At 48.4% G+C, this 16,358-nt stretch overlaps 1 protein-coding gene across 2 annotated transcripts in view; it reads left to right on the top strand.

Moving 5' to 3' along the window:
* Positions 1 to 15,660, top strand: part of LOC122373658 (protein transport protein sec31-like) — an 86,182-nt gene extending 70,522 nt beyond the window's left edge. For both annotated transcript variants that reach the window (XM_043351946.1, XM_043351947.1), the window contains 2 exons: positions 14,768 to 14,869; positions 15,444 to 15,660. In XM_043351946.1, coding sequence (XP_043207881.1) covers positions 14,768 to 14,869; positions 15,444 to 15,628 — 287 coding nt within the window. In that variant the 3' untranslated portion in view covers positions 15,629 to 15,660. The remainder of the gene's footprint in view (positions 1 to 14,767; positions 14,870 to 15,443) is intronic.
* Positions 15,661 to 16,358: the final 698 nt, after the last annotated feature.

Raw genomic sequence — 16,358 nt, 5'->3', positions numbered from 1 at the left:
ATGCAATGTGTACGCCTTCTTGTATTACCAAAGACGATACCATTGTCATTTTGCGACGAAAATATGGCACTGTAGGTGCATTGAGTTGGTTATATTGAACTGTCAAATGTCAACACTGGAAAGGGGCAAAACACAACAAGCTTATTCGCCATCCATCCACGATGGCATTCATCCACAAAGCTCAGGCCGCAGACTACTGAATTCCCATTCAACCGATCCCTGCTTCTGTGTCTCTGCGCCCATCCCCGTCCCATCTCTGCCCCTCCCTCCCCCCCCCCCGCCGGCGACCCCTGCACCTGTCTCCGTCGGGACGGGGCGGGGCGGGGAGGGGAGTTCCGGTGGTCGCCGCCGCGCCGTTCCGGCCCCTGACCCGCGGCGCAGCCGTCCTTTTGTGGATGGCTGATGGTCGCCAGTTGTGACCGACTTCTCCCGCCGAGTGGTGGTGTACCCGGAGCTGGTGATGGTGCTTGGTGACGACTGCTGACGATGGGAGAAGGGTAGAGATGTGTGTGCCGATTGGTGACATATTGTTGGTGATTGGTGCCTGCTGAAGCTCGTTGATGGCTTGTGAAATTTCTTAAAACTGGTGACCAGTGATCACTGACTAGTGATAAAGTGACAAGAAAAAAAAAACTGACGAAACACGACACGACGATAAACACTCAGCTGATAAAACTCAACAAAGAGTATTTCACAAGGTGAGGTACTGGGGCAACAAGCATGGGCAATGGGGATATGGGCATGCCGTTTTAACGGTGCCTTTTTTGTCTCGTTTCACGCAAACGTTATGGTGCATTGTTGAAGCATGGAGGCTTGCTCGTCTACATACATACCTACATCTCAAATATGATTTTTGGTCAATCTTTACTGGCTTTTGATATCATAAGCCCATTGTGGCGATTGCTCCATGAAATAGCATGGTAGCTAGAGCCAACCTCGTAGACTTCCAGCATATGCAAATGTACCAAGTGCCAACTCACATATTTCCCTTATTAAAATGAGAAATATACCTAATTTTAGTTGGAATACATACATAGTTATCAATGAATACAGTATAGTTCGTGGCTTCAAAGATTACTTCACACTTTCTAAGAGCCTGCTCGCGGCGGACATACCACAGCAGCTGTATTGCAAAACAGAGGCATTCCAGCATACCTAAGTAATTATCTCCCCCCCCCCCGCCGGCTGTCCACCTCGTCTGCCACCTGCCGGGGGTCACGGCCCCGCCCGGCCGACCGGAAGTGAACGCTTCCGGTCACCGTCTGCTAGTGGCGCGCGGGTATTTCAAATACAGCCGAGGAGCTATTATTCCCATGGATCGCGAGGTCGAAACATACGAATTCAGAGGCCTCAATAGAATAACTAATGTGCGCTTGCCAGGGTAGCTGATTAGTCGGTTTGGTATGATAACAGTTTGAGCACGAGTGTCTCCACAGAGTGACAGACGGATCATGGTCAGGCAGGTGTGCCAGCTGTGAATGGGGCAGGAATGTCGTGTCCCCCTACATTCCGGACAATTACCGCCCCTCTGGCGGGGGGGGGGGGGCGTGGGACAGGTGTCAGAGAGGGGGGAGAGCGAGGGAACAGGTGGGCACCGGGCGATGTGCTGTCCAGTTCTTGGAGCGGACGAAAAACGCAGACAGATGGATGAAATACGGTATACGACTGCAGAGTGCAGACGTCGAAATTGTCTGCTTTTTGTGCGGCCAAATGGTGGGTATCGTTGTTGATACTCCATTATCCATGTCTTTTACAAATGATGCGAGACACTTTTTTATCTATCCATGCATCTTACATGCCAGTAGGGTGACTTGACTCGTGTATGTACCTATATCACAATTTCACTGCGATGTTGCATTTCTGCGTGGCTAAGCAATGTTTGGTGTTGATCAAATGTAGGTATGAACTTGAACCTGCCAAAGAAAGTTACCAAAAGGCATAGGAAGTATAAATCATAATAAGTTATAATTCGTAAAACGTTTCAAAGAATCAGCCTATCCGAAACTTATCCACCATATATAGGTACTGTAATAATCAAACTTAAATCAAACTTAATCAAACTTTGTACAGTTTCATACTGACCACCCGTTATGTTGTTTAGCCTATAGGTATAGTTACATCATTCCATAGTTCGCTGCTGATTTCAGATTCCAGGGCGATATTCTAATTTATTGCTTCCTTGAAGTGCACCACTACCTACACTATCCACGACAGGTGTCTAAAATGGCGCAATGTGCCTGACCTTGTATGTATCTGTGCCTACGTATTGTATGCAAACTACGAGTTATCATGATTTCATTTACGACTGACCACTAATGACCCCTAATCTGTAACTCAGCTGATATTGAATCGAATGTGCGTAGCTGATACGCTATGTACTGCGCTCAGGTGATGTAAAATTTGCTGCGTTTGAGTTTGGTATATAATTCTGATGCGCTGAACATACCACCAGTAAAACGCCTTTTGGGCGAAGAACGAGCGAGCGAGATAGTGAGCCCTGCACGTGCGGAAGGGCGAGAGGGTACTTCCAACGGGGCTTGTGCAAAGCACCCTTCTAACCGGTCGCTAGCAGTGTGCCAAATTTGAGCGCAATCGGCCCAGCCGTTCCTAAGATCTGGAAGCGGCATTCTGCACGTGCGCACGTGCAAACGGGGTCCAAACTTACTTTTGCAGGGCACCCTACTAACCGCTCCCCAACTGTGTACCAAATTTGAGAGCAATCGGCCCAGCCGTTCTCGAGATCTGGAAGCGCCCCCTGCACGTGCGCACGTGCAGTGGCACCCTAACCGCAACACATGGGAATGCATTGCCTGGTGGGTGCCTACCTGATATGCCAAGTTTCAGCAAAATCGCCCCAGTAATTACCGAGTTATTCAAATGGGAACAAATTTGGCACCTCTTCTTTTTTTATTTTGCACGTGCAGTGGGGGTCACTTACATAGATCAAGAGTAGGTATCCGACCTTTGGAAGAAGGGATGCAGCTACCCTACAAAAATTACCGCAAGACAATCGCCCAAGCGGCTGCTGAGATATGAGCCTCTCAAAATCACTACTTTTGCAAAACAGCTTGAACACCCTTGACTTTTCACGTGGCACGTGCCACGACGGTCAATGAGATGTGTCAAAAGTAGTCAATTACAGGGTAGAAGGGATGGGGCTACCCAGCAAAAAAGACCGCAGGCCAATCGGTCCAGCGGTTGCTGAGATATAAGCCTCTCAAAAGCGTTACAGGCCGGGCCGGGCCGCTCATACTGAGATTTTTCCGTTATATTGAAAAGACTTCGCTTCGCTCGCTGCGCTCGCTCGCTCGTAATCATCTGCATCCAGCTGATGTAGGGCTGCGTTTAGTCGCATAATCCAAGTTCGCCTGACGTATAGTCCGCTGCGTTCACTGCTCAGCTGATATGTACTATGCTGTTCAGCTGATCATTCAGCTGTGGTCGTTCGGCCGCGCGCGTTCCGCTGAGCGGTGCCTCTGATTGGCTGTTGGCTGTCCGTGACGTCACACACGGCCTGCCCACCTGCCTGACCACTTCCTGTGTGGGATAATGAGAGCCTATGAGGATAGAGGGTGAGCCGGGGAGGGACGATAAATGTGGGCCAAACAGAACCTTCCGACAGCTTCTGAAAGGCTGGCCCTGGTTCATGGGAACTTCAGAACGCCTGAACTATTGAAGGGTACGATCGCGTTTCATTTGCTTTTTATACAAAAAGAAACTTTTTTTTTGTTGGGTAGACATAAAAATATGAATGGCATTTTTACAAACGACATCTAAGCAGCACCTAGGCATCTGGCCTCATAAAAGTTAGTCCGACGTGTAAGTGTCCTGGATGTATTGCATATATGACTCGTCAGGTATATGATTTATTAGGTATACCTACCTATTTAGGTAAGTATGTACATCTTATGAGCTATAGGTATCTCCTTCTGCCCATTACTAAAATACTATATGAAGTTAGATACTGAAATTCTATCAAAATAAACCTTCTTGAGGCCTAGATTAGATTTTACTGCAGTTTGAATCTCATATATACGGATTCGAGGAAGAGCCGATATTGAGAGTGTCTGTCTTCCTTCCAGCCTCCCACCTCCCAGTTCGCCCGATCAAAAGTTAGACCACCTCGCCGGGGTCGGTCCCTCTCAGTCCCTCTGTTTATAAATGGCACCGGGTGACGTTCACATCATAACACAACGAAATGCGCAGTGCATGCGGCGTGGAACAGGGAGGTTGATCAAAATGGAAAGGTGTGATGGAGCATCAGCTGTGATTGAGAGGTGCATGACAAAATTTGCTCATAGTACGGATGGATGGATGAATGGGAAAGAGATGAAATCATTACATTGAAATCATGCACATTGCTTGGAAACAGGAAAGAACTATCAGCAAAACTCCAATGGAATCATTAGTTGGCAATATCATCGCAGTTACAAACGGTATCCGAAGTCCGACATAAAGTGACAGAAATTGACGGCCACTGGGAACTGGGACCGAGGACACTTGCAATGAGTATAACTGTAACTCAGTGATAACAGCGCTGGAGTAACATTTAGGCTGGGGGGATCCAGAGCGTCGTAAGCCTCGTCGCAGCTGCGACGTGTCGCAAGTTGTGTAGTAAGTCGTTTTTGGAGGGATCAATTGATGAGTAGCGTTACTTAAGAAGTAAAGTCTATCGCAAAGTGCCTGATTTACGACACAACTTACGAATTTGAAATAGCAGTCGTAAGTTGTGTCGCAAGTTGATATGGCCTTGAGGGAGAGGTCACAGGTCACAGGTCATTGGGGTCATGGTCACGAAATTTGCATGGTACGTGGAAAATTGTTGAAACTTGAGATCCTGAAAATTTCGTTGCAATCCGTTGCCGCTAACGCGAGTTATAAAGCAAGAACCAACGGCTCGTCTATGAGGCCTCAATCCGCGCCAGCGAGAGTGTTGAACATGGTGCATAATATGTTATATTCACATTTATTGGGGTATTCATGAATATGAAGTAGCCTAACACCATTCCAGCAACTACTGGCGAATCCAGAAAGGCGGTCTTGGACGTTGCGAGAGGCATCCCCCAAAAGATTCTCCAAATTCTAAAAGCAATGTGTCCCAGATGACCCCCATGACCTCGAATTGATCTCTGTGATGACCCCAAGTTGACCTCTGTGACCTGACGTGTTCCAGATGACCTCCAATTGAGCTTTGTGATGACCCTAAGTTGATCTCTGTAACCTGACGTGTCCCAGATGACCTTCGTGACCTCCAATAGAGCTCTGTGATGACCCCAAGTTGACCTCTGTGACATGACGTGTCCCTTGATGACCCCCATGACCTCCAATAGAGCTCTGTGATGACCCCAATTTGACCTCTGTTACCTGAAGTGTCCCAGATGACCTCCGTGACCTCCAATTGAGCTCTCTGATGAACTCAAGTTGACCTCTGTGACCTGACGTGTCCCATATGACCTCTGTAACCTCTAAGTGACCCCTCTGATGACTCCAAGCTGACCTATCTGACCTGATGTGCCCCAGATAACCGCCATGACCTTCAATTGAGCTCTGTGATGACCCCAAGTTGACCTCTGTGACTTGACGTGTCCCAGATGACCTCCGTGACCTCCAATTGAGCTCTTTGATGACCTCAAGCTGACCTCTGTGACCTGGCGTGTCCCAGATGACCCCCAATTGAGCTCTGTGATGACCCCGAGTTGACCTCTGTAACCTGACGTGCCCCCAAGTTGCCTTCTGTGACCTGACGTGTCTCAGATTACTTCTGCGGTCTCCAATTGAGCTCTGTGATGACCCCAAGTTGACCTCCGTGACCTGAAGTGTCCCAGGTGACCTCTGTAACTTCCAATTGTGACCTCAATCTCCAACTCTACTAACTCTCTGTGACCTCATACTCTCTTAACTCATTTCTTCTAAAGCATCGCTTCTAGATGCCCTATAGCGCCACAAATCTTCTGTGATCGATCCCAAAATTCATGGCAACTCACGTGAGCGATAGCAACCACAAGTCACCCAGTTGAGACAAAGCTTCAGAATCAGATAACATGCTTGAACTGGCTGTCTCATAAGCTCGCAAACCAGAAGGACGAATGTTCCTTTATGCTTGATAGAGTTTTCGACCTTACTGACGCTTACTACGGGATCAGCTGATCGTGTAGCCTTTTAAATTCTCGAGTAAAGCGGGTATTTAAACCTTGTCGCAGCTACGTTCTGTCGTATCCTCCGACAAACCCCTCTTTCCTCAACATCCCTCCTTTTTCGCTACGACACAACTTGCGACGGGACATGTGTCGTAACTTGCGACGTGTCGTAGATGGACTTGCGACGCCCTGGATCCCCCCGGCCTAGGTATTTATGGTCAACAACCTTTTATGTTAATACAGTTATTGAAAGTGGTTTTATGCCTTGTTGATGTGAAGTCATGTGTGCATGACGTATTTTACGAAACACCAGGCAAATATCGTTGGAACTAGCGGGCGTCAGAATCCGTATCAAGGAAACTAGTGACCAACGTTATGCATTGTCATCGCTCCTAAAAAATCACCCCTTACCAACTCGCTGCGTTGCGTCTTTCCCTTTTCCTCCACGTCACTCGCCGCGCGGCCAGGCCCGTTTTCCGCACCTCCCTGCCACTACCGCCACTGAGCAGAGTCTACCCTCCTTCCTCCCCGACCCGCGGGGCTGGGTGCGCCCCTGCACGGTAGACGGGAACCTCCCCCCGCGCGAGCCGCACGGTAATGGATAGTGAGTTGGGGGCTGGAGTGACACGCCGCTTGGCGGCTGGCGCACGTGCTGGCCGGCAGCGACCGAGAGTTGTGCCGAAAGTGTGGAGAGTGGAGTGTGGAGTGAGGTAGAGTGGAGTTATAGCGTGGTGTTGAGAGTTACCGGGAGTGGAGTCAGTAGTGGTGCCGAACGGAGTTCCTGAGGGATTCCAGGGTACTTGGGTGGCGTCGAAGTGAAGTCTAATCTATATATATTGTCGTTCGCAAGTGCATCATAGCTCGAAGTTGCATAGTTGGGCGATGTTGTGACCCGTGCTCAGGAACATAGAATGTTGATCTGTGTGACCAGCAAATATTTGAAACGGAAGATGTGCAGATCTGTAGCCGCCGCTCAGCTTTACGCCTGCACCAATCAAGTATCAGATATCTGTTGAGTCGTGTCAGCCTTCTTCTGAAGCCATTCGCGGTCTCCGCTAAGTCAACTTATCCCCGCGAGTGAGCATCGACTGATTCTCTGAGGGAGAGCTACAGCTCCAGTTTTGTGCACCGTGGTGCGGCAAAGATCACCAGAGGGTGGCAAAGAGCAGGGAGATGACTGCACCAGGAAGCGTTGCATTGCACGGGAAACCTTTCGAAAGCAGGGTGAAGCTGACGCTGTAGCGTGGAGCGGATAAGTGAGCCAGTGAAGTGAAGAAGTGAAACGAGACCTGAGATTGAGATGGGAGGTGGAAATCGGTGTTTGTTGCGAGCATCGTTGCGACGGGGACAATCATGTGCTGACTGCTGGATGTGTATATTTGCCACGAAGCAGGTCACAAATCGTCGTCATCCCTATAGGATTACTTAGCGCATGTCATATCAGGTCACTGCAGATGATTTTAGGTCATGTCAGGTCACCGCAGGTCACAAATGGTCCCGTCAGGTCACAAAAGGTCACATATTGGTCGCATGTGTCTAAAAGTTCCGTGGAGTATCGCCGCGTATATTTGTCGTTACACTGGTGGTTTTGTTTGCATGCTATATGGATCATGAGCACATGCAATATGCAATGTAGAGGCCAATCAAGGAAAGTCGGAAATCGGAATTTCTAAAGACGCTACTTGTGCAACAACACGTTATCCAGAACTTCGATGACGTGTTGGATTCTTGTACTTTGCGGCGACAACTCATGGTGTAAGAATGAGGCAAAGCAAGGCAATGCTGCATTGGACCATTCGCTCATTATTACATGCAAGCATTTCTTGAGTTCGTTGAGCAAAACATTCTAAAAAGAAAATTGTCTTTCTACCCCACAGCAATGCCATAACATTTCTCAAACCATAATTCTTTATATGGTGCTTTTTGCTGAACTACCGGGCACCGATACAAACTACCTAATTTAATTCATTCAATTAAACTCATTGAATACATTCACTTGTTCCATTGGCTCATGTTTTGGCGCTCTACGCTCATCCCGAGTAGAAACCTGTGTGTCAAGTGAAATACAGAAAAACCGTTCTAGCTTTGCAGAGCCATCACTAACCTAAAAAGATCACACAGATAAGGCACAACTTCTGCACGGGTCAGGTAACCTTCCTATCTACCTGTGAGTAACGTTCCACAATGGCTCGCATTTTCTCGGTCTTTTCCTTCGGGCACTGATGGAATCTACCGCTCCCCGTCAGAGAAGAGCCAACCCTGATTGTGATGGAGCAGCTCTTGTGTGTCTTGAGGTCTGCGGTAACGCACTGCTGCCGGTGTGTGACGCGTCACATTTTAATTGTGACGGCTGCTTTCAGAGATGTCTTGAACCGGGATGATGGCGGACAAAAGTCGACACGGTTACCGCCAGAGTTGTTTTCGAAAGTTGCGACCGCTTTACCTGAGAGGCCGACGCTCTCGTCATGCTCTTGTTTCTGGCGACTCTCGTTTGCTGTTGAGCTAATGTACCAGAAATGATCCGCTTTCATGTTTTCCTCTTCTCTCGCCTGATGCATTAACATCATCTTTTCTTTCGTCACCCTTTCTCGGTCGTTACGCTTGTTGTCGATGTTGTTGCGCAGCATCATTGCAAATCGTTGACCCCTGGAGTCTGGTGACAAATTCGGCGCATGTGGCCGCCGAGCTGCGCCACCACTGACGCTATGGACTGGTTATGGCGCATTAGCTCTCCGTTACCGCGTCATTACTCGCGCCAGTTGCGCCATTTGTTGACAAAGACTGGGTCACAGGTGACGAATGGTTCTGAGGCTGATCTGATGGCTCGACCGGCGCCGTGCAGAATCACTGCGGCTGAGGCTCATGTGTGAAATGTCCCCAACAATCATGCCGCTATCCAGAGTGGAATGTGGCACCAGGGGCATTACAATAATGATGCGGTGCTAATTTTGTATGGGCATTGGCATCAAAACTATACCTACGTCTATGTTAACCATCGCCGGACCTATTGGTTTTCTACATACGCGCCGGCCGAGGGGGGGGGGGCGGGTACGACCCCCCCCCTCGCCGTTTCGCCCCTGGTGGAGCTAGCGCGTCGCGGAAAAAACGAGCGTGTGCGCCGTTACGAGACGCAGAGATTGGTACCCGATTTTAAGGTCCTAGGTCAACCGGTGACCTCTGAGGTCAGGTCAAGTGCCCCAAGGTACGGTTTAGTTTTTGGTGAATAACTTCGCAAAAAAAACGGCCGCAGAGCGCCGATTTTGGCAGCATCGTGTTTGTCTCGCTCAGGCGCGTCGAATGACATACTTTTTGTCCGGGTCAGGTCAACTTGGGGTGTTGACCTCAGGTCAAGGTCAGGTCAGCACAATGTAGGAAATGAGGCCCTTTGCTGGTCTCAGTCGGGTCCAAACGATTTGGTTCTCCTTTACAAATCTATTCTCCGGCACCTAAAATCTCTTAAATTTCCAGCCTGTGTAATAACTGCCATTATTACGCCTAAAAGATGCAGTTATAGCATTGAGAGAACACAATTTATCAACTGTCACATATTTTAGTAGGCCAAATATGATTTTCCTGTTGAATGTACTAAAAGCTGGCTGATTCTCCGGACAAATTTTATTCTCCGGGACCAGGACCAAAGTTCACAATTCCAACATTGAGCACCTCCAGGTCACGAAGTTGGTCGAAAGAGGTCATGTTGCATATCATTCGATTCGGCAGGTCTTCCTGAGTCCATTGGTGGCTTTTCCGATTCGCTAGCTCAATTTGATCAAGAGTTATTGACGAAAAACTAATATGACCTTGATGACGTCATAAATGACGTCACGCAAGGTCAACATTGCAAAAGTGACGCATCTAACCTTGCAAGGAGTGCATCAAATCACGATTCTGTGTGCTTGAGATAGTTGAAGATCGTTCCCGGCGCCAGAATAGCAGTTTTCATTTTTCCCCATTGACTTATAATGGTGAGGTCACGAAAATGACCTGACCTCATATGACCTTTAGGAAAAATCCGAGATATACAAGTTGTGGGACTCATAATGGATACTAGATCCTGCAAGTTTCATTTCCCTGTGACATCTCCTCTGGCAGTGAGGGCGTTGCGAAGTTGCGACATCTGAAGACCGTGCAGAGGTTCACTTATGACGTCATAGGTCAGTGACCTGACCTGACCCAAAAATGAGGTTGGTGTCAAAAGATCCGGCTTGGATCAAAGGTCAGGTATGCCAAGTTTCAGCTTTCTATCGCCAGCGTGTTCGGAGCTATCGCGAAAAAAACCTATGGGGGGGGCGGCACCCGCCCCCCCCCCCCCTCGGCCGGCGAGGGTTAATGTTTTCTGGCGCATCATTTTCTTTTTCAAAACGATCTAAATAGTGTACCCTTTTCTTTGAGAGGAAGATGACCTGCAGTGGCCTCCCAGGATGCCTAGGATGCAAGTGATCCTTTTGATTAAAACTTATTGGTGCTTTGAAATAATGTTCATATTTTGAATCTGCAATTTTGAACACAATCGCAGTGTTTATCTGACAGAAGCAAAATCCGTAGAGGAATGCTAAAATCGAGGCAATTGTCATGTCATGCTCAGTGATTCGCTGTTAGCTTGATTTCACACCTTTCAACACTGGCTGCCAGTTCCCACCACCGAAAACACCACCGATACGAGCCAAACGCGCCTCGCGATTGGCTAGCGAAGGCCAGCGTGAACACCGTCAGCGGAGGGGCGAACACGATGTCCAACAACCGACAATGGATGAGAGGCCCGACAATCTTGGCGGTTACTTGGCGTCAATCGGTGCTGGTTGACGGTAGACAGAGGTAGAATCTGGCAGACGGGGAATGGTAGAGGTTGACACTGGTTGACGGAGGTTGACAGAATAGTGGTTGACGGTGGCCACTCGTAATTAACAGTGGTTGGCAGCGTTTGGCAGAAGTTGGCGGAAGGTGTTTTCGGTGACAATTGTCGCTCAGTTGGTGAGCGGAACGGCTGGTGAGCGGTCCGATTCTCCGGTCGTTCTCGTGGTAAGAAGGGAGGCAAACGTGGTGAGAAGTGGGCTTGTGGTGAGAATTGGAGTGAGCACGCTTCGAGAAACCGAACCTGCTGAGCGGACCATGAAAGGAATCCTCGTTAAGCGAAGTGAGTTGAAAGTTGTCGACTGTAGTTTTATTTACCACATACTTTTTTACTCCAATAGCATGACCCTCGAGCTGAAAGAAGATGAGACCTAGCTTGACCTGCAGTGACCTGACACACAATATTTTTGCTGTAGAAACTAGTTGAATACTTGCGTTCTCCAATACGTTTCTATAACATTTTCAGGGTCTCTGATGTTGGCGAAGTGTAGCTAGCACTGAGTTCCGTAGCTAGTTTATAATTATCACGTTGCTGAGATCCGCGGCGTGGTTCTGTTCGCACCATGCTCCGAACCCTCCAGAACTCGTTCCGAAGGTCCAAGGAGAAGAGTGTGGAACGAAAACCAGAAGAAAATGGCGTGGTCACCAATGGTAAGTGCTCTGACGGAACTGCGGACTTTTTCACATGTTTACTTTGCGCAGGTGACTCAAGACAGCACCAGTTCGATATACATAATGCAATGTGAATCGTTGTTACATTGGTAATATTTACGTGGGTTCTAGACACAGAAATGTTTATCCAATTTCATAAAAACAAATTCTGTCCTTATAATGTCGATACTCTCAACAAAAGTGGCGCCTGATATTGGCGCCTTCCAGGTTTGATGTATGCTATTGATGTCACGTTGGCAGCCACCCCGTTCGAGCTTTTGTTGGCACCCTGCTAACAATATTCAACACCGCTTACTACAAAAGTTACTCATCGAAACCAATAAACTTATGCACGCTCCTAACCGCTTACTCTTTTATGTATGCATCAAACCCAGCATCCAAAGAATAGCATGCTGACACATGGCATAAAATGATCATTTTGACCGGAATGGCACAAATATAGCCAAACAAAATTTTCCTGCCGCCTCCCATGTTCCGCAAGATTCCGTTTGTGTGTGTGTGGTATTGGTAGAGACGTATGTCAGGCTGACCCCCCCCCCCCCCCTAACACATCCAATATTCCTGTAAACAAACCGACTTCTATTCCGTCCCGCCCTACTCTGCTGTCGCCCCCACCCTCGCCCCGCCCGCCACAGGCACAGACCCCATACCTAACGGCTCAGGAGCCAGCGACCCCTCCCCCGCGCGCGTCCCCCTGCCGATGTCATTTATAGCCTCGGGGCAGGGGTGGGGGTGGTGACCTTGGCGGTGACGCGCGTTTGACTTGGCTGGCGAGGGCGGAGGGAGGGGAGGGGGCGCACCTAATCTACCCTCACACCAATGGATGGGTGTAGTGACGTGTCTGTCACAGTTGAAAGGGATTGATTAGATTGATCGAGATGTTAAACTGATTGACATTTCCGACGTAAGCATTGGAAAGGTTTGCACTTCTACGTACAAAAAGCATACAAGACATCTCGTGACTGTGTCAACAACACAAAACATTTGTAAGCATGCCGAAAGGGGAAATGGCATTGTAGATACCAATGTAACTTTGCATCCCGGAAAGCCACATTCAACCACATAAGACAGATCCTCTGGATCTGCTGAGGCCAAAGACCTCTTCCATTCACGACCTTCCCTCCCTCACCCACCCCAATCTCTGCACTGCAAAACTCCTGCATCGCGCTGAATCGGATTGCATGTGCTACTGCACTGAGCGAGTCACAACAGTGTCCGATACACATTCAGCCGACTAACTGACACAAAAACAGGCTGTTACGTGCCGACGTGCGTCGGACCGGCGCACAGTGCGTGACTTAACACATCGACAGTAAACGAATTGACGCGGTGCGCTGAGGCGGAATTTATGGAGTGTCAATTGGCGACCATTGCGGAGAGGGGGTGTGGAAATGGTCCGCGGGGAATTGGTACGATGGACCGCGAGGGGCAATAAAGAGGGACAACCCGATGGAGTTGTTGACCCTGACTTTGAATGTAGCGGCCTTGGCGGCCTATTTCCCAGACTATTATCTAATCAATGACGTGACTTTGCCGGTTAGTGGAGTGACTCGAGGCAAACATAGTTCAGTGGTACTGTGGTATGTTGATATGTTTGGCTATTAAATATATGTTCCTGTTTGATATGTTACAAAGTTGCTCAAGATATCCGTATTAATTTCGATGGTTTAGCGAAAGTCGATGCGTACTTTTTTAGCAAGTATACATTTTGCTTAGCTTCTTTAGCAGAAAAATATGAGCATGCGGTGCAACACTGCACGAAAACGCATGATGCGATGCCAAGAACAATAATCATTGCAATTACAATTTGCCGTCTTAGTTTTTTTTTTTTTGACTGAAATTTAGGGCAATCGAAGTTAAGCCATTTTTAGTTATTCACCTACGCCAGCCTTACAACATATCGTCCTCCCGGTCTCCCGATCCATGCGCTTTGCTAAGCCTGCAGCCCCTCTGCAATTCTTTCAAACAGACAATCTGCGGAGTCCCGCCCGGTCAGTGCCGCGCACATACCGGGCGCAGATCTGTCACCCTGCCGCCATCTGTCACCGGGTGACAGCCTGTCACCGGCGGCTGCCAACTCGGCGGCGGTGCTGCCAAATCCCCGCCTACAGAGCTGCCAGATGGGGACACCGTCCGGCCGTCTGGGCGGGGTGGTGTGGTTGGGGAGGGAGGAAAGGGAATACAGAGGGGAGGAGGTAACCCTCGCTAACCCTCAGCATTTCACGATTGTCATTGTTAGCCTTGTGTCCGTTCTTCAGCAATTGACTAACAATGTCGAGCCACAACTTTGCATCGTTTCGAAATATCCTTACCATTTCTTGACAGCTATTTTTGGGATTTCTGAGCGTCTCAGGCTGTCATACAAACGTTTTGGAAAATGCTTCATGATTGGCGTCGGTTATTGAATTGTTATTTCTCATTTTATTTTTTCTCTCTCTCTCTCTCTCTCTCTCTCTCTCTCTCTCTCTCTCTCTCTCTCTCTCTCTCTCTCTCTCTCTCTCTCTCTCTCTCTCTCTCTCTCTCTCTCTCTCTCTCTCTCTCTCTCTCTCTCTCTCTCTCTCTCTCTCTCTCTCTCTCTCTCTCTCTTCCCTTCCTTCCCCCTCTCTCTTCCCTTTTCTTTCCATCTCCTCCTCCCCCGTCACGTTTACTACATCACGTCTCGGTATAGTCAGCGGACTGAGACAGGCGCTCACAGCCGCCGAGTTTTTACCCGTACAGCCAGTTGCCCTTTTTGGCGTTTTTCCCGTGCGGCTCCTCGCTCGAGCCAAAACAGCTGGTATTTGTGGATCAGAAAACCGAAAAAGAAGTGCCTAACACATTTACACAGGTGTAGCGGAACATACGCAGTGCGCCATCGCTTTAGCTGGCGTCTTCTCCTTACGTGATACGGCAGGAAACGTCCTCCACCAGCTTTGTAGGCCATTGAAATGATGATGAATGATTGGGAACGAATTTTTCCCAGTTACACAGTGCTATCTTTGACGTAATGTGCATTGCTCTATGACTTATTACAGATGTAAACTGTATTACGCCACTGATCAGTGTAACACTGCTCTGCGAGTATGACCTATATGACGTCACTAACCCCACGTTTCTCTCCGTTCCAGGAGACGCGTCCCAGTCGGCGGGAGACAGCCAAGGTGTGACATCACCGCTGCCCCCTCCCAGCCCCAAATCACTCAGCAGAAGTCCTTCACTTCGGCGCAAAGGTGGGTCGCCGTTCGCTATAGGTTAGTGTGATTGGCCAGTGAATGGGCGGGTAGGTGTTTGCATTTTGGTGTGAGTGGGGAGTCTCACACTTGCTAACATTGCTGGAAGCTGTGCACAGTTCACTGCATGGGTGATAGGGTTGACATTAGACTCACCGATTGAACTGCTTGCATCGTTGACAATGAAAAGTTGGCATGAGGAAAATTAGTTGGTGTTTGAAATAAGGACGTCGCTGCCTCATTAGTGGAATATGAATAAATGCCTTAGCACAATACACAGATATAGTTGAATGAGATCAATTGACGTTAACGCAAACGATGCGATTTCTCACCTCCAAACGGCCACAATATCAACCTTTTGACTTCTCCATCTAAGAAAAGCGACGTTCTTGAATACAAAATGCATGCACGTGTGTGACCACAATGCTAGAATGAAAAATGGTTTATACTTGATACTTTCCTGGGAAGAAGCTAGACGCACTAATAACGTTTTTAGTTTAACTTCGCTCCCGAATGTTTGTGATGTTGTTAACCTGTTTGTTACACGTATGGTTGTTTGGCTGCAATCCTGCAGAATTGCAGCAAAGCATGCACGAATCCGTGACGTCATTCATCGAAGCGGAGACCAGTCAGCTGTTGAAGGAGATTGACAGTGCCCTGGGAAACAAATACGACCTGGGTAAGACCCCTTCCCCACCGCAACACCCGGCTCTATCTGCATGTTGTCCAAGTCGCGCCCTTCGGAAGCGTGATCGGTGACGCCTCGCCTTGCCGTCGGCGGTCGCCCTGTTCAACAGACATTGTTCTTGGCGCGCCGGGCGAGGTCAGTTTCTGTTTTCGCTCGCCGCTTGCGCTAGCAGCTGATAGGTGGAGGGCGTTTGAGTCAGTCTGACGCACAGTTGTGTCCTTGGTTAGATTAGTAAACCGGTGTCCTTGGTAAGGCTGACAATACTGTTTATTCATGTTGGCGTCCTGGCGTGAAACAGTATTAGTTCAATGGATCAGCCTGCCAAAATCTGTTGGTAGACATTCGTACGTTCAAACAGACGGTTTTGAAGTAATGATTCACGATGGCTCGCTGATTCATTGTAGCTGGCATACAGGACCTAATATAGTGCCAGGGCTTCACTGGCAGTTGAAATAATGGGCTTAGCTAATAAAGTTTAGGGGTTTAGTATCTTTTGATCACTTTTTTCTCCATGAAATAATTTCGTTTTTTTGCAAAGATACGTTTTTTAAAAGATAAGGTAACGAGGCTCACAGTCGAATAGTATGGTAACAGGTAATCACCACTGAAAATGTTAAAGTTATCGTAGTTTTGTGTAATTCTTATGGACGCCATTGTGACGTCATCTGCCGTTGGTCGTTTGCCAGCGTCGCCTTTTGAAGTGTCCGGTGACAGAGCAGAACCTTATGTCGTCCATCCGAGATACGCTGTCTTCGCGTGGTAAGGAAGATAGGTGAAAGACATCTGTCTTATTTGCTTATG

This window comes from Amphibalanus amphitrite, unplaced genomic scaffold (assembly GCF_019059575.1).
Source record: "Amphibalanus amphitrite isolate SeventyFive unplaced genomic scaffold, NRLGWU_Aamphi_draft 001531F_arrow, whole genome shotgun sequence".
In the NCBI taxonomy this organism is placed as follows: domain Eukaryota; kingdom Metazoa; phylum Arthropoda; class Thecostraca; order Balanomorpha; family Balanidae; genus Amphibalanus; species Amphibalanus amphitrite.
This window is presented reverse-complemented; position numbering and strand designations above follow the sequence as displayed.